The 18,992-nt window shown below is 38.3% G+C and overlaps 1 protein-coding gene across 2 annotated transcripts; it reads right to left on the bottom strand.

Moving 5' to 3' along the window:
- Window positions 1-6,227: 6,227 nt before the first annotated feature.
- On the bottom strand, window positions 6,228-16,073 carry LOC115690052 (floral homeotic protein AGAMOUS). Of its 2 annotated transcripts, none has more exons than XM_030616288.2 (9): window positions 15,912-16,073; window positions 15,417-15,655; window positions 11,461-11,542; window positions 10,024-10,085; window positions 9,781-9,880; window positions 9,615-9,656; window positions 8,562-8,603; window positions 7,680-7,839; window positions 6,228-6,533 (listed from the first exon to the last, which is right to left on the bottom strand). In XM_030616288.2, exons 2-8 carry the CDS (start codon window positions 15,644-15,646, stop codon window positions 7,708-7,710), a joined length of 690 nt encoding a protein of 229 aa, XP_030472148.1. In that variant the 5' UTR covers window positions 15,647-15,655; window positions 15,912-16,073; the 3' UTR covers window positions 6,228-6,533; window positions 7,680-7,707. The 2 variants fall into 2 exon arrangements, with proteins under 2 accessions (XP_030472148.1, XP_056174230.1); XM_056318255.1 differs by lacking the exon at window positions 15,912-16,073 and adding an exon at window positions 15,786-15,840.
- Between the last annotated feature and the right edge of the window lie 2,919 nt (window positions 16,074-18,992).

Consider the following 18,992-nt stretch of genomic DNA (forward strand, 5'->3'; position numbering starts at 1 on the left):
ATTGACCCACAAGTGGGTCTCTCGGTACTTTCAGAGTTTATCGACGTGGTGGATGAGGGTCTGTGTGGAGATCTTCTCGATAAGAGAGATCAGAACCCCATCCACATGGCTCAATCTTCCCATTGTATGAAGGTGGTGGAGCATAACTAACATAATAATCAAATTTACCACTAGGCTCTCCCAAAGTATCAATGGTCGGATCACCCTCATCGAACCTTTGCTTGAATGATTTAATGGCCTTCTGACGGCCTCAACGGCCCCTATGACGATTAACACCCCTAGAAGGAGTTTGTTCGTCATATGAATAAGTGAGGGCCAAGTCGCGGAATTCGTCAACAACTTCACTGGACGAACGTCTTCGATTGTTGGTATAATGTTTCTCTTATTCTAACAATCGTTTACACTTTTCGCAAAAATGATACGGCTGATGCCTCTTGGTCTTTGTCTTTAACGACACCATCTCTGTCATTACAGGAAAATGATCAACATCAACTTCCATCGGGGACTTACCTTTGTCCTCTGAGAATTTTATCTTCCCTTGCTTAATAGCTTCCTAGACATTTCTTTTAAATACAAGGCAGTCATTAGTGGCATGGCTCCATGAATGATGCCATTTACAATACTTTTTTCCCGCTAATTCTTCTTTGGTAGATAAAACCTGACCCTCCGTCAGTTTGATTTGTCCATCAGCTAACAACAAGTCAAATATTTCCTCTGTCTTATTGATATCGAAGGAATAAAAAATGGGTTCTTTAGCCTTGGTCGTAAGGTTGGATTTTTCTTTAACTCTTGCCGGCTTTAAAGCTTGGCAGATATACGGCTTATCAATCACCATTTTAGCGAGAGCCACATTTGCTATATCTGCTGATTCAGTTTCATCCTCGCTCTCGACAGCATCAGCCCAACGAACTTCACCTCGTCAACCATACCTTTTGTCTTTTTTCTTGAAGGAGGCTTTCGTGCTTAGTAGCTATGGTTGACAACTGAAACAGATCTGAATAAGGTTGTCCAACCATCATTTCTCGGATTTCAAACTTTAGTCCGTTAAAAGCGAGGTCCGCAAAAGTCTTCTCAGGTAAAGGGACCAGACATTTATTCCTTGCCCTCTTAAATTTGGAAATGAGCTGATCGACAGATTCATTGACTAACTATTTCATAGTCGAGAGATCAGCTACCGACAAATCCGGCACAGCTCTTTGAAATTGACAATGAAATAATCTTTCCATCTGTTCCCATGATATAACCGAATTTGCAGGTAAAGTAGTATACCAGGTAAACGCGGTTTTTGACAAGGATAAGGGAAATAACCTTAATTTCCAATAATCAGCGTGAGCCGCATCGCCACATTGGGCCAGAAAACGATTAACATGTTCAAAAGTGGACTGATCTTCCTCTCCGGTGAACAATGTAAACTCTGGCATTTTAAAACCCCTTGGATATGGTATGGTATCCATCCAATCAGGATATGGTTTTCTTTAAACGTTTGGGAGGTATCCCATATCATTGCCATATCCCCTCATCACAGGGTCCACTACCAACTAATTTCGTACTTGACCCACGACGGGTGCAGAAGCTACAATGGCTGGTTTAGATTTTGGTGAGGTAATTAGTAGAATGGCTGCTGTGGTAACTGTGGCTGTTATTGAGGTTGCGGCTGCATAACCTATAGTACGTTGTGAGCAATCATAGGTGGATTGACTGGTGGGTTTAACTGTGCTGGCAATGGTAGCTGGACTTGAACATTTGGACCCATAGGAGGTGGAAAATGTTGATTTATGTTAGGCACTACAGGCTGGGGTGCCTGACGTTGTGGTTGAATGTTTATCTGTTGGAGCTGTTCTTGCCTCCTAGGCAAAGGTGTTGCAAGATTCTGAACATCGAGGACTATAGGTGGAGGATTTACCTGGATCACAGGGGGACCTTGCACATGAGTAACCTGATGTCCGCCTTGGAGGTTTTCATGGATCACCGGTTGTCGAGCAACTCCTCCATTTGGGTCCGTGTTAGTCTGAGGAAATCCCTCACTGGGCGTTATCGGCAAGGTTTCTCCCCTCGGTAATATTCGAATGGGTGCGATCATAGATGTGCCTTGCATTATTGTTCCAAACTGTATTGTAGGACCCCTCAATGCTGATGGAGATCTTATTCTCAGTTGGGTCGGTGCGATGGTCCCTCCATGTTGACCTTGAGTGCACTCATGATAAGTGTTAATGATCAAAGGCCTAACCACCTCAGTCATACGCCTTACCACATAATCAACGAACTCATTCTGAGTTTCCTCAATAGTCCGCCTCATGGTAGAAAGTGCAACTGGTGTGAACTCAGTTTGCTTTCTATCTTCAACGCGCTGCCTCGACATATCTGTGACCTCTTCTCGAGATTAGTTAGCAACCTCGATATGAAGAAGTTGGGCGGATGATGTCTCAGCACGGGTATTTTCTTCTGTCATCGACGCAGCTTGCTCGTCAGTAGTATTATCCGAGTTGGTCCGACTTCGGGTGCGTGGCATAGCACTCTCTCCTCTTAACTCAATAAATGTCCCACCGGGCATGTCAAAAAGATGTTTCGCCGGTTTTATCCCGTTGAAAATCTTTGACCGAACGCTGCGTTTCAGATTTTATTAGAGGAGACTAGGGTCTTGAATCAAGCTCGGACAGAGAATGTCAAATACGTTTATTAAGCCCAACTTATGTCTTACAACTCAACTCGATAATACACCAACCTCGACAATACTAACAATGAGATGACAACTTGCAAATGCCAAGACCAAGCTATATCGGAATCTAATCAACGACACAACTAATATATGACATGGCAATTCAAGGTACGCCAGAATCTAATCAATGACGCGACTTGAGAGAATATGGCTAGAATCTAATCAACAGCTATATTCCAAGTACAACGCCGGAATTTAATCGACGACATTGAACTGGTGGCTCAACACTTGAATTTAATCAACAATGCTGGACCTGACAAAGACTCTCACCGGAATTGAATCTACGACGTGGAATCTGAAAGCTATAACTTCGACTACTCCTAAGGTGCTAAAAGTAAAGATAGATAAAGATGTGTTGTATTGTTCGGGGGTCTTTTACGTCGGAAATCCTTGAGTATTTATAGAGCAGCCTAACAACCGTTGACCGGCCACTTCTCCTTGAAAGTCGTTTTCTACTTCCTTACGTTTCGCACTTTAACCGCTTCCTGACTTGTCGATGTTGCTTACGCTCCTTGGGCATCACGTAATAGCTGATTTTCTTCCACGTGTCTTGCTGTTTCCTAAATTTCATTCCTTAACTTCCTTGATCTTCACGCCCATGGTCATGTCTTTATCTTTTGACGCGTGGAAATGAACTTTTTTACCACGTGTCACCATGTATTTAATCCATGATTTCAGACTCATCAACATCACGTGCAAAGCTCGTGATTTTGGACTTGTCGACATCATGTGCAAGGCCCGTGACTTTAGACTTGTCGACGTCACATGCAAAGCTCATGATCTTGGACTTGTCGACGCTTTTATGACGTGTCATGTCAATAATTGCTCCAAATCTTCTCAATGCCTATGGGCCTAATTTACGGCCTTTCTCCGGATTCATGCTATGTGGGCCGTGTTTTATATCCTTTGTGACTTGCAATTGGCCCACTCCCACCAGGGGTAATTTTGAGTGTCAACAGAGACACTCGAAAACTTATGGATATGTAATATTATTCGAATGTTCAAATGAGATCACAATTTTCAAATTAGGCAACAAATATTTAAAAAATCAAATCATATAAGATTTTTTATCTAATTCAAAATAGTGCGGATGGGACAGTGGAACATGGACGGTGGAGACTGGCAATGCTCACGGCGGCAAGGACAGTGAGGGGCTGCTCGTGATGCCGGCGGTCGCTGGTTCCCTACAAACATATCAAAATCGAAGTCATCAGTTGTCGGCTCAGGCTGGAGGTTGGCCTGCAATCCGTTTCGGCTCGGTGAGAAGGCAATGATGCAGGCTGTGATCGCAACTGGGACTCACGAACGAAGAAGTGGCAGCCTCGCTGGAGCAGGGACGATCTGGGGCGTAGAGAGAGAAGACTAAGGGAACAATGCTTCGCTTCATTTCTGGAGATCTTTCTGCACTTATGTCATATGTGTATTCTCGGTGAGATGTGCTTGCGGGCCACAATATTTTGACTCGTAGTCTCTCCTCTTTAGATCAGTCAAAATGGATTATAAACCCATTTCTTAACCCATATATATCAGTAAATTGATCATAAATGGGTTTACAACTTATTTAAACTCATCTCTTTCGGCCTCACTCACTCACTCACTCCGCACTCTCATCTCAGTTTGAGTTTAAGTTTTCCCATATCAAGTTAAATAAGAAAGTATTTTAGCAATATGGGTCAAGTCGGGTATGGGTCATTAGATTTGTATTACATGGAAATGGGTCAAAACGAGTTAAGATGGATCTATCTGGGTCGGACCATTTTCGACCCAAACCCAACCTGACCCACCCGTTTGACAAGTCTACTCCTCTCTTGGTCAATTGTGTTTGCTTTAATTACTTCAGTCTCCACTTCGGTTTGTCCACTCCTCTTTGACCAAGACCAACAAAAGGCAAAATCACTGCTTCCCTTTTATCTTTTGGTTAACCTGGCCTGAACGTGTTTTCCTCCCTTCGTTTTCTTGCGGGAGTGTTGTTGTGGATTCTCGAGGATGAATTGCTGCTTATACGGATCTTGGGATCGGCTCGGTACGTAGAGAAACTCGCTGGGACTATTAAGATCACTGCAAAGAAAATCGTCGTAGCTGTGGAGAGCTTGCCGGATCGCTGGTGTTGCCGCGGTTATCATCGGGGATCGCTGGAACGGCTTGGAAACACAGCGGGGGCATCGGTCAGTGAGGCTCTTGGTGGTACAGCTTCGTCTTGACGTCATTAGGGATCGTGAGTTGGTCCACACAATGTTATCTCTTCTCCTCTTTTGAATTAAAGATCGAGATTGAGAGGACGTGATGGTGGGTTATCTACCGGAGGTAAGTCCGTGTGCGCTTGTCCACACGAATGCGACAGGATGACCATGCGAGAAGTATGTGATGCAAATATGAACTATGCTAATAGGTTATTTTTTGTATACAAGTTAAGTAGATTCCTAATTTTCTTATGCAATAATTTATAAATGGTGAACGAAAATTTAATTGTCGACAGTGATGTCTTTGTTAAGGCACATCTACCCGGGCATTTCTTGGATTTTTTTTCTAAATTTCATATGACTTGTTCTACTTCACCTTATATTTGGAGGTTAGATGTTAGAAATATGAACGAGATTTGTCATATTTCTCTCCTTGATTATGTAAATACGTCATTGATTGTAATTTATTCTGCAAGTCAAGATAGGAAAGTTTGACTATTTTGCAATGTAATATGACCCAACACCAAAAGTTAAGAGCATGACTAGAATCATCCAACTTGAAACAACATGAAATTGACATGCGAATCCTTGAAGAAGGATTTAGCAAAAGGTATCCTTTAATCAACGTCATAGTGAACTTCTTCAATAAACAGATTCCTAAATATTATCTTACATTTTTTGCTCATATACCTTTATATTCGAGGAAAATGGCAAGATTGATAAAATTTATATAAGAATATTAAGAAATTATATAATTGTCGCAAAAATCGGGTATCAGCAAATGAAAATCTGAACTTTAAATCCATATCTGTGATAAAAACATGCCATAAATCATTTGATGTAACTCCAAATTGATCTTATCCGAATGAGGAGATAGTGTGATTATGTCAAGAATACCAAAATGTTACTCGCCGTCAAGGTTTGCACCGAAAGAAAAAATCATTTATCTTGATTCAAATTTGTCAAGAAACATTCAATATTTAAATATATTGAAATATGAGATTAACATAATATCGACATTGAAATCTTACATCGAGTAAAGATGTTATTAAAAAGAAGTACCAAGAACTAGAACCATAAGAAGTAATATTGCTATGCAAATCAAATTTGCACACTGGACTCATTGGATCTTCCATGAACCGTCATTCTCAATAGTCAATAAATTAGTTCAAGAATGAAATTTTCATCATCCATAAACGATTACGGCCAATAGCGAGTCATCGACAGAAAAATTACACCAAAAGTCCTCGACATAATTAAGGAACCTCATGTGGCAGAGAAACGCGATTCGATGCCATGGTCTACGGGCACAAGAACAAGCTGCTAAGCAATAACACATAAAGAGTCTGACGCATGTAAATATATATCAGTTTAACACAACCAGAGTTCGATAGTTCATATTCAGTTTAGTACATAGGGACCCAAAGACACTCTCCTTAACAAGGTGGTTGGGATTTTAAGACGATTTTAAGACATCTAAGAATGCTAATTAACAAAATGATGAGAACGCCCTTCACTTAATAGATGCATCTGCCAACTGCTTCTACTTGATTAGCATCTGATGAAGCCCATCCCAGTATCATAATAGGCACATAAAAGCTCCATAGACTAGTTATATTTCCTGCAATCAATACTAGCTGCACAAGGGGGGAAAAGGCTTGAGTAAGATATTGCAACTTTCTGTGACGTGAAAATAACTCTAGGGGCTAGGAATTGCTAGGAAACGAAAAGGATTCCGTGGTAATCACACAGGATGTATAGCGCGCAAACAGCAGAGCCATCGTCTTTGGCAAGAAAAGAAAACGACTGAATGATCAGTTTGCCTGATAATTTTTCTGCAGAAGTAGGTGCACTTAATAGAAATGCTTAGAGCATTTCTAGCTGTGTTTTCATCTTCTTGAATCTCCTCTCTGGTTTATGATGTTTGGGGAAATCTCTTAGCTAACTGCCTTTGGAGACTCAATTTGGATTTCCAAAGAGGGCAACTCCTCTGCTGATGTTCTATGCAAATGGGCAGCCTCTAAACTCCAATCAGAATCCAGTACTTTATACTTTTATAATGTGGTTGATGAATCAGTGGGGTGTACAGACTGAGATTATGAACGAATGGATTTGATTTTATAGAAAAAAAAATCATTACTGAATACAAATGCCTACACTTCTGTTAGTCATGGACAATGCCAGATTTTTACTAGACTGATATGTATCTACTACAGGCAAAGGGAAAGACTCTGTGTTGTGCATACACATCAACCTCGATGGTCATGGACATCACACTGACTACAAGAATTACCTAATTTGAGTTCCATTTATCTTAGAAACTCTAGATGAATTGCTTTGAAGCAAATGTTCAGAAAGACTGAAAAGATGTCATTCCTTGCTAGACTAATAATTTGAACTTTAAAAACAGACCATATACATCATACCAGCTCATGAGTAAGTACCATTCACGTATCTAGGTTGATTAAGCTCGGTGATAAGCTTAAACCATGTTCACTGGAGACTATATGTTGGATATATTTCTAGATAACTTAAAATTGGCTTTTGGAGGTAGCTATAAACCCTAATCGGATTCTCTCTAGTTATGACAAGAGTTGGTCATTTAATTTAAGCGGTCCATGATGTGAATAGTTTTGGAACTGCGATCAATATAGTGTCAAATGTCAAAGATTCGATTCAACCTTTGCACCTTGGATTTTACCTATATTTAAAAGGTGATTAGGATGTGTGTGTGTGTGTGTGTGTGTGTGAGAGAGAGAGAGAGAGAGAGAGAGAGATCTCACACTTGTGCACACTCGCAGTCTTTGGGTGCTACAGTGCGTTCACTTGGAAGTAGTTTCTGGAATCGAAAGGCTGAGAAGAAGATGGCTGCATGAACTCATAGTTCACACCTCCCGGCATCAAATTCATGTCCGCCTGTTGGCTCCTCTCGCTCTCCGCGATCTACACATCATTACACCAGGACCCACAATCTAGTTATTCGCCTGTTAATTGCAATATACTTGTGCAAGTATATCTGGTAAACGTCCATTCAGCAAAAGGTGGTGTTTAACAACTAATTGAACTTCAATCTACTGAAAAACATTGATAAATCAGGAAGCATAGGAAAAAAATGAAATACCGGTAAATGTCTTCCGGAATCTTTTTTATGGGGGTTTAATATTTCATCTTTTGACCTGCTCCTTCTATGTTTTACTTGTAGTCTAAGTTGATGCTTCAATTAAAAGAAGACTCAAAGATAAAATGCAAATTCGTAGTTGATAGGTCAAAAGGAGAACACGGGATAGAACAAGAACTTCAAGCTAAACCAGAAGACATATGATTAGATGTTTCGATGACCAATGAGACCCCAGAATTCTTGCATTCCGTTTCCATAAGATCACTAGGATAGATCTACCCTTTATAAAACCTTAAGCTGCACGAATGTAATGGTACATCGCCTTCTTTGATCAAACCGGCCAGTTTTTAGTCCTTTAATTGTTGGAATGTTTCATTATCAGTAGCTTGACTTGAATTAGACTAATATGTTGCCTCCTTAAATGGTCATTGCAGTTTTCAAGAGGGAAATGTATTGTTGTGGTCAAGAAGAATCCTTCGGTGTTAGATGCAAATGGGATACACACACTCACATAGAGAGAGAGAGAGAGAGAGAGAGAGAGAGAGACCTTTGCGCGGAGAACTTGGTTGTTGTTGTGTAGGTCAATTTCCTCCAACCGTACAACAGAAACAAATCATTCAGCATTTCATCAAATTCACAAAAAGCATGTCATTAAAAGACATCATTTGATAGATGCATCAAGTTAATCTGCATTAAGATATTTACATGGAAACAGCTCTAGCAGCTGTTATATGGTCATGGCGAAGGAAATAAATCTTGTTGTTTTATGTCAGCCTTCAAAGCACATGCAGATTTTCTAGTCACATAAACCATAATTTCAAGCGCACGTAGTTCTGGAAATTTTGCAGGATACCTACTTTGACACAAAGAATTGAAAACAAGGTACCAAAGATATATCAACACTTTAGTGTCAGAAGATGAGGCGGACCGTAAAGACAAGCGATACATTAAATCTGATATCAGAAAAATTCTGTCCTCTTCTTCAAGATATACGAACAATTGAATATTTTCACTGTAATGTCACTGATTGTAGGAAAGAAGCTCACTGCCTGAATTCTTGCAAAACAAATCAAATATGGTATATCTTACAATGTACACTGAATCATATTTATGTCGTTTCTTTTCTATTGTTTTCCTCTCCATGGAGCCGTAGCAGTATATATCTGATTTCTAAATGAGTACTCACTATAACCAGCTCTCGCAACAAAATTATTATGTATCTGAATCTTCTGATACATACAGATCCTCTGCAGTTTGGGGCTAAAGTTATATCTTTGATTTACTTTATCTAGACTGGCAAAAGGAATCACTTTATCTTAATACTGCGTAATTTTCGAATAGCTTTAGATGATATTTAGGTCAATCAATTGATATAATTATTCTGCACATTCACATGGACACACATCTGCATAAACTAACGCATGAGAAAAGGGATGTACGTGCGTGGGCACCCATGCTTGCTTGCTAGCACACCAACAACTCACATGCTTGTGTGCCCGCAAGCGCTCACATATATGAGAGCATGCTCAAACTGGTAAACATATATCTGACACAAGCTAGAAGAGATACTTTATAAAGCATCAGTCAAAAGAGTAGCTACCCTTTTTTGCATATATTCAATCTCCGCGAATAGAAGCTCGTTCTGCAAGTAATAGAGAGTGAGACAGAGAGATTAGTGAAGACAACAGCAGATTAGAGGATCATTCATTGGTTAATAATAAAGAGTAATCGTATTGTTAGAAAATTGATAGAATTCCAATGCATACCTTTTTGGCGCGAATTTTGGCGATTGCTTTTTCCAGTTTTTGTTCCGTAGTCTTCATATCCTTCATATTCATCCCAGCAATCGAGTCACCCACCAGTTGCCTGGAATCACATAATTTCGTCCTTGATCTTTCTGGTTTCCAAAGAGTACTTTGTCGTGCCAAATGCACAATGATCATATATGTAGCATCGATTCATGTTTGGGTGTTACAAAGTTACAATATGTCACTGATCTTAAACTTTACCTGTTATTGTTCTGCATGTTATTAATCTGTTGTTGCAACTTGGCGGATTCTTGCTGGTAGAACTGTAACATTAACCAGTCAGGGAAATGTCATCAGTAAAATCCTTCAGATTAAGGAAGAACCTGGAAATAATATATAGTGCTTTTATTTTTCAAGGTTTTTGTCCATTGTGTTGACACTGTTGTGCACTCTTGGTTCTCTTAATTCAAAGATCACTTAACCAGAGGAATTAAATTTGAAACAAACATAGAAGCCTAACAAGTTGATGCCGAGGATGAGTATGGATATACTAGTCCACCATTTCATGAATGCCATATCTGCCATTTCAGCTTTTGTTGCCCGACCTCGAGTGCATTCGGAGAGATAACTCATCGTTGTATATTAAACATGTAAATGTGACACTTATGCACTCTGCAGTTTCATAACATTAGATTAAGGATCCTGAGGTTTTAAAAACCTACAAATGCACCCTCCAGAATTTCTGTAACTCTCTTGATGGTGTTAGCCTTGAAGGTATACAGTGTATCTTTTTTATGTCGGTACGGGAAAGATATTACTACTTATAAAGGTAAATTACAATATCCATTGAGTCAAAATAAAAATCCATAATGTATCAGTAATGAGATAGTAACATTTAACATATAACGTAAATCTAACGAAATTTGCAAAGCAAGGAAGATGACGTGAAACATGGATATATTTTTCTTCATTCCTAAATGAAGGAAACTTCCTCTAACCAATATCGTTGGTAGGTTACAAAAGTGAACATCACCCACATGTAAACTTATCTGAAAACAAATGCGGGAAATTTTCGTGGTCCAATCAAACGATTTCCTCAATCAAGGTTTAAAACATGTTTGAAACATGAATAGATAACCTGCAATCTGAATCTTTGCCATTCTTTATACATGAACATTAGATTAGATAGTGACCATAATGTGTCTAAATCATATATCTGAATCAAGTAGCTGTCAGTAGTGAAGTTACTCATATTCTACCATAGGTTTCATGGGAAGTTAGCTACTTAGTTTAATAATACATACTGTCCATCGACTATATTGTTATCTGTTGACTTGTATACCCATCTTCCTAATTCCATACATGCCTCTTCTCAAACTAGCATGTATATCATATTATGGTATAACATAAGAGAGGATAATATGAAGCTTGGCATTGCTTCTTTCACAAGTTCATGATGGAACAAGCTAATAGGTTAAGATAGCTTGTGAACTACCACAAACAAACATGTTTATCTTATATGACTATAAGTCCCTTTAGGTTTAAAAATCACATATCAACGCAATTTATAGCCTCTTTCTGAATTTGTTTCTTCTTTTTTATCTGGAGAAGTTATTAGTTTGAGTTTCATAGATCTTTAATTCAACAGAAGTACAACATGGAAACGCAGATAAAAGCAGCATATTTCATAATCTTTACTTGAACATTAGCTTCAGAAACGGATCCGCTACTGGAGGAATCTGAGCAAGCCTTCTTGTATCTCTCAATGGTCGCTTTGACACTGCATCAAGAGAACCAAATGAAATCTTGCTTAATTTGATTTAAGGAAACAATCACAGAAGTTGTCAAAGCATTTAATTTCAAGATTTTGAACATCAAGAGTCGCCACTATTTTAGCTCATGGATTTCGCGAATCTTAGTGTAGTATCTCTCTTGACCCCCTTAACCCGTCTATGACATACAAAGTCTTCCTGTTCTCAGGCGATCGCTTTACTTTTTTTTCTTCCCGAAATGCCCTTGGGATAGAAAAGATAATACGTGTAAACATCTTCACCAAATCAGATTATGATTTTTCCTATCTGTGAGCTAATTAGAGTGGACAAGCCAGCCTTCCCTTATACTAGATGTTTTCGGATAAAAGCAAGATGTGTGACCACATCTAGTTAACCCTAAAGCAACCTCTAACACCTATGCATCATCAAGATTTCTCTACTAGACAACTTTAATCAGGAACAACTTCACTATTAATTACCGACAAGACCATCACCTCCGCCCACCGTTTGACTCCTACAGGGCTATCAGCAATTCTACCTTCATTGCCACCGCAAAATATGTTTGCAGTCTCATCTTTCTTTTACCATATATTGATATTTATGTCCCTATATTTTATTTTATTTTTCCCCTGGTCCTACTTCTTTGTTACCAAACTTTTAGCCCGCTCCTACATGGAAATTGGTTAACAGGGTCTAAAGAACAAGCCAACATTTCAGTTGAGCTCAGGTCTGGCCTATTATTTCTTCCTATAAAAATATATCTTATTAGAAAAACCGAGCTACTTCAGTGGTGATATTATTATTGTTATTATTATTATTATTATTATTATTATTATTATTATTATTATTGACTAAGTAGAGATAGAGTAGCAAAACATCTAATGGCGATTTTGCTTTTGGTTTTTTTTTTATTTTGGACGTAGATTTTGCTTTTGTTTAAGTTGCCAGAAATTCATGTCTTTGTAAGAAATATGATGATCCCATATGATTTTGTTCTTCACTGCTTAAATATTTAAGGATAGTCAAGATTCTATACAACAAATAGTGACACACAAAGGAAAAGAAAATCTATGATTCCTCATAGTGAATATGAAAAGAGGTTAGTAATTTTAAGAATGAGGAGAAGGAAAAGATAATTTTGGAAATAACACAGAGATAGGATCTGCCGGATGCTTAACACATTGTCTAAAATACAGACTTCATATAGAATACTTAAAAGCTAATTCAAACTTCCAAAATCGAAATAATTAAGTTGACATTTTTTGGTCTGTTTTAGAAGAAGCTCTAACTTATGTTATCGGTACATGAGTTGCCACTCAAACTATGCTAACTCATTAAGGGATTGCCACCCTCAAAGTGGATAATCATATATTTATTTTTTTATAATGTAATAGTTAAATGAGAGATTTAATCAACTTTCATCGGACAGACTAAACTCACCTCATAAGTCTTGTTAAAGACTTGGTTATCCACACTAGGACTGAACAAAGAATTACTTCTTTGTGGTCGAATTTTAAGGAATTATTCTCGATAAGAACCGAAACTAAAATTTCGGATTTCAAGACATGAGATCTCAATGGTTTTAATGTTTGGTCAACACATAAAGTGTGATGTTTTAGCGTTAAATGCAATACACAGAAGACCGCATCCTTGAACAAAGTCTACAGGACTTGCCATCCTATCGCCATCAAATCAATCACCATGGCAAAAACTTTTATTAAAATCCTCATGTGCTCGGTGAAGGATCCTGATTTCTGCTTTAAACGTTTGTTGAGGTTGAGTAAAGATCTGATCTTTTCAGGAAAGAAATGACAAGATGCGATGCGACCCTTTGAAACCTAAGACTTCGTAGTGCACCAGACATAGGGAACAGAAACTTAGAAACACACAAAAAGCAACAAAGGCCACTGATTTCCTGGGGCCGCAGATACCTTAATTTTCTCGAGCAACTGATTGGTTAACCTCACTGCTAGGAATTACATGATTGGCTGACTCTTAAATCTCTTTGCCAGGTGTCGGGCATTCTTGTTACACATTGGTTAATGCCCTGGCAAAAACCCTAATTGTCCAATGTTTCTGTCTTTTATTGTGCTTTTCAAATGAAAAGCACGCCTTTCCAACGTGCTTTTTTTTATTAAAAAAAGTTAATTTCTCCTGAGAATACTCATTAAACATATTTAAATAAATAAATAAATATTGGGTCTTCAAAACTCTTAACTTTTACAAATCTTTCGTGGTTGTCAAAAGTGTTTTTGATGGACTTGCTTAAATAATCACATCCAAGTCATTCTAAGTTTGAGAAACTCCGAGTACAACCCAGTACAGTCTAGCTTTTATTTTGTATCGCTTCCCCATGCTTTGAAAGAAGCAAAAAGATTGCGTAGAACTCTCCTATTGGCTCGCAGGTTCCTGGTGCATCTCTCTCTCTATAGAGAGAGAGAGAGAGAGAGAGAGAGAGAGAGAGAGAGAGAGAGAGAGAGCTAAGTTTAGAAATGCTTTTGCCTCTCACTCAATAAAAAGAAAAAGAAAAGATGAAAAAAGAGAAGGAAATGAAACATGCCTTGGAAGGGTTTGTTTCTTAGCTTGTATTGAGTATGAATTACGGCTCAAGATGAGTGATTAAAAAGAGGAACTTAGGACATAATTGAACTTTGTGTCAGGAGCGAAGGAACCAAGTTCATATCAAAGGGTGACGTGACCAAAGATTGTATACCTAACAAAGAGCGAACAACAACTGAGCCGACCTAATCTAAGTCCCATAATGTTTTTCCAATTCCACAATTACATCAATCTGAAAGAAAGACAAAAACATATGTCAAAGACCCACTTAACATTTGTTTCTTCTTCCGGTGGATTTGCTTATTACATCAAATTATCGTCAAACGTTTTCCAAAAAACCCTAATTTGGGTTATGTTTTGACATTAGTGTGTGGTTCCATGTGCTTGAAACTTCTGGTCCTTGTTGAGTTTGGGAAAAAGCAAGCCTGTGGTTAGTTTGAGACCTGATCCAAGAGTGGGGATTCCGTGGATAAGAGATGTTTAACAAGAAAAGGAAAAAACAAAAGAACCAAACCTAACCATACCCAAAAAATAAAAGAGATAAAAGAAAAGTAATTTGGACTTGGCTTTTCTGAACCCTAGTCTTCTGTAAACTGATGGGAATCACGTCAATCTCTTGGAGATGTACGAACTGTGTTTCCTTTCAAGTGCAAAACTCAGACTGACGTGTTATTAAGGAAGTGTCAACGAGAAAAGATGAAGGGTTTGGTGACCTGAGCGACCAATCACAGAGAGAGAGAGAGAGAGAGAGAGAGCGAACCAACCAAGCATTGGATGAGGAAGGAAGATGGTATCAGAGATTTAGCCCAAAAAACATTGAAAATAAGCTAAAAGGAAAGGGGAAAAGAAAAAGAAGCAGAAAAATCTCGCTACTTAGTTTCTAATGTGGAGCAAAATGGTCGTTGTATCTATCAAATCTGGGGATCCACAAGTGCAAGATAAAGAGAGTATCATCAAAACAGAAAGGGGTAAAAGTGAGAGTAGCAGAAAGGGGTAAAAGGAAATCTTTGTTGAGAGATCAATCTTATGAGCTTCACTTAAAACTAACAAAATCCAAAATATAAAAAGAAGGGAAAAAGGGAAAGGCAAGAAAATCTATGTTAGAGAATGCTAAATCTTATCAGGTTCAGATCAAGAACACCCTCTTCAGATTTTGCCTGAATTTTCTTTACCCAGCGCAGTACTTTCCATAAAAATAGCAAATCTTGTAAAAAAAATGACAGAAAAAGAAATTTTCTTCCAATCACAAAAAGAAAATACAAGAAACTCGAGCAAACCCTAAGAATCAAATTAAACACCCCAAAGAGCAGAGAACAAGGATACCTATCATTGGCATACTCGTAAAGGCGACCACGGCTGGAGAACACGATGAGGGCGACCTCGGCTTCGCAAAGAACAGAGAGTTCATATGCCTTCTTGAGGAGGCCATTGCGCCGCTTACAGAAAGTCACTTGCCGATTCGTCGTGTTCTCGATCCGCTTGATCTCGATCTTTCCCCTCCCCATTTTCCTCTGTGGGGACTCCTCGTGCGTGGCTTGGGTTGGAAAAACCATGGTCGCAAGCTGGATCAATCAATCAACAGAAAAGTAATTTTTAGGATACAAAAATTCTACCCAAAAGAAAATTGATGAGAATTTTTGCAGAAGTATATGAAAGGAGCATATAGAGAAATTGAAGAAAAGATTCATTCACCCCAAAAAAGTGGAACTCAAGAACTGAGCGGAAGATATACAAACTTCAAGATTCTTCCCTAGAGATGATAAAGAAACAAAAGAGTTGATATGGTAATTGAGCAAAAAAGAAGAAATTGCTACTTACTTTGCCTATCTTTTTCTCCTTTTTCTTCGACTCTAAAACGTTGAAACTACGCAGAAGATGCAGAAGATGCAGAAGATGGAGAAGATGAAAGCAAGCTAGCCCTAAGAGCTGGTTATTTATAAAGCAAAAGATGACCCTTCATCCCACTTTATGCTCTCACAGCTTAACCTATCACTTTCACCTTCAATTTATCTTTGTACTTATTCTTGAGACTACCGCATAATATATACTTTTATTTTTCGTTTTTCGCTCCTTCCCTATCTTTTATTGATTTCAAGGGGCTTGCAGGGAAAGAAGCATCAAAAGAAAAGGCCAAAGATGGAAACGTCTCTCATCAGATTCAGACCCCATAAAACCCATCCACCATCTTTTTGCGATCTTCATGTGAATTATAGCGAAGAGTACACACAAGAGAGAGAGAGAGAGAGAGAGAGAGAGAGAGCCTCTGAATGTGATTGTTCAAAGGTGATGGAGACGTTGAGCAAGTTTCAGACTTGCAATCACGCGGAGATGAGAATGGTAAGAGCTGAGCTACCATTGCTGCTCTTTCGAAGTAATAAACTAGTAAAATAGCTGTATACTAGAGCAAAAATTCATAATATAAATTAAAATGACAGCTTTGAGTACGTGAGAGAAAAGAAAGTTTACGAAAATTGGAATTTATAGTAGAACTTGGCTTTGTTTGTTTTGCATAAAACATATTCTGGGAGAACATTTTTATCATTTTTTGGCATTTATTCGCATAGAAAAATGAGTCAACGGAAAACCTATATTTAATTTCAGGAAAACAATTTCCTCTTTTAAAAATCGAAAATCATTTTCCAAATATACGACTAGGTATGAGCGTTCATCGGAAATTACGTTTGGGCATGGAAATCCCAATGCTAGTTCCTGGGTCCCCAACGTCCAGGATCAGGTCTTGAGCGCCCGAGTCCGTTGAGGATGAGTTCATGACCTCAGTGCCCATACTCGAGCCCCTTGCTCCCGCGTCCAAGTCCACCGAGGCCGAGCCAAAAGACCCGGTGCCCATGCCCAATGCCCCAACACCCAAGCTCGGTTCCACAAAGGCCGTTATCCCGATTCTCGATCTCGGATGCCCTACACCCTGGCTTGGATCCACAAAGACCGTACCCAGCTCCATCGAGGCCAGGCTTGAGACCCCGATGTCCATGCTCAGGTCCATTGAGGCCCCGATCCCTAGTGCACTGGTCGAGGTCCATCGAGGCCGAACCTAGGACTCTAATGCCCACACCTAGTTCCCTGGCTGCCCATGTGCAAGTTACTAGCGCCTAAATAGTATATGTCTATTTAGGAAAATCATATTAGATTTTCCATACGAAACAACAAAAAATATTTTCTAGTTCATTTTCAAGTTTCAACCAAACACCAGGAAATATTGTCATTTTCCTAAAAAATGACTTCGTGGAAAACATTCACCGAAAATGTCACATTTTCCGTGAAAAAATTAAATCTTAGGGTACTTTGTTTCACTGAGAATTTTCTGTCACTAGAAATTGTTTTTGAGGAAATTTAATTTTGCGGAAAGTGAACAATTTTAGGTATATGTTTGTGCTGAAAACAAGTTAAAACATTGATTTTATGGTATTTGACAATAAGTTTAATCCACTTAAGGCAGCTTGTATCATTAATAATGACGTGAGATGACTAACAAATTGAAATTAACATCTTATTTGTTTATTTTGTAGCCCTTCAGAATAACATGTATTACAAAAACATTAGGAAAGAAATAATGGAATCATATTTGCAAAATATTATATATGATCATGGTTTTTGGGAATGTATAAGAACATGAGTATTAACGAAATATATTCTGGAGATTGAAGAAAAGTTATAAGAAAAACATATGAGAATTATTGAAAATATAAAATAAAGAACATTATATGAGAGATAGGAAATACTTAGAGCGACTTATCATTCTCAATTGGACGCAAAACAAGAAATCAAGAAAAATGATTCCTTCTTTTCAAAACGGGAAGTTGTTTTTATATTTTAAACTTGTTATTTTAAGTCCGTGAAAAATGCTTTGCGTCAATCAATTAGATTTTTTATTAAACCAATCAACCCTTAAATGGTTATAAAATCAATGATTGTTCTGGGTTTGTGAAAAAAGAGAAGAAAAAGATTAAAGATATGATTTATTTTAGAAAATAAATTCAGATGTCAAGAAAAGAGAGCGATGCTGATAATGTTAACAATCTTTAAATTATGCTTTTACTCCATATACAATAAGGTAATATTATGATTTGTCTTTTCAAATGGGCCTAGGCAAACACGAACTTTTAAAAAAAGTTCGAGTTTGAGAACCATCATGAAGTTTTCTTGGGTATAGTAAGTAGCAAAAGAGCACACTCTGGCCGAGTTGGTGGGCATTTTCCTTTCCTCCTAGAGGTTCTGGGTTCGAATCCCCGCTCGGCTCCGCAATTTAAGTGGGGGGCCCTGGGGGTGGGTTGCTGGGCTAGTCTCCCCCGAGGTATAGGCGCCCCGATTACCCGTGCGGGCTCATCCCCGGAGAATGGTGGCGGATCCTCGGTTACCAAAAAAAAAAAAGAGCACATTCATATGATTATGCGAAAAAACTAGTTCTAAATCCGTGAAGGAAAACATAATAAAAAAATGGAAGTATACATTATTATATAAAAATCCTGAAACTATTGTAAAATGAGAATTTGAGTTTAAGGATTAGATCTTTAAGATTTATAGGCCACTGAGGCAACAATCACTTGTGGTGCACATAAAACTAATGGAATGAAGACTGGTAAAATTGACTAATCTCGTTTTAGATGGGTAATTAAGAGACTATGCAAAGCTAGCTAGCTCATTAGTAGTGACTAATAGATGATCATGCACCTAATGAGAGATTCCGTTTGTATCATAAGCTCCATTTTTCTTGGCTACTTGAGATTTTGCCTAAAACTAGCGAGGAAACTTCAGAATTGTGCAATACCAGCTATTCATAAGATCAAAGTTCAGATTTGAAGACTGTGAAAACATGGAAACTTGATATCAAGCACATGATTCCTATGTGATCTGCAAAGATTTTGATATTCGGCTTAACATTAC

Source organism: Syzygium oleosum, unplaced genomic scaffold, assembly GCF_021117445.2.
Source record: "Syzygium oleosum isolate NSW1041296 unplaced genomic scaffold, Sole_v2.1 Sole_v2.01, whole genome shotgun sequence".
NCBI lineage: Eukaryota > Viridiplantae > Streptophyta > Magnoliopsida > Myrtales > Myrtaceae > Syzygium > Syzygium oleosum.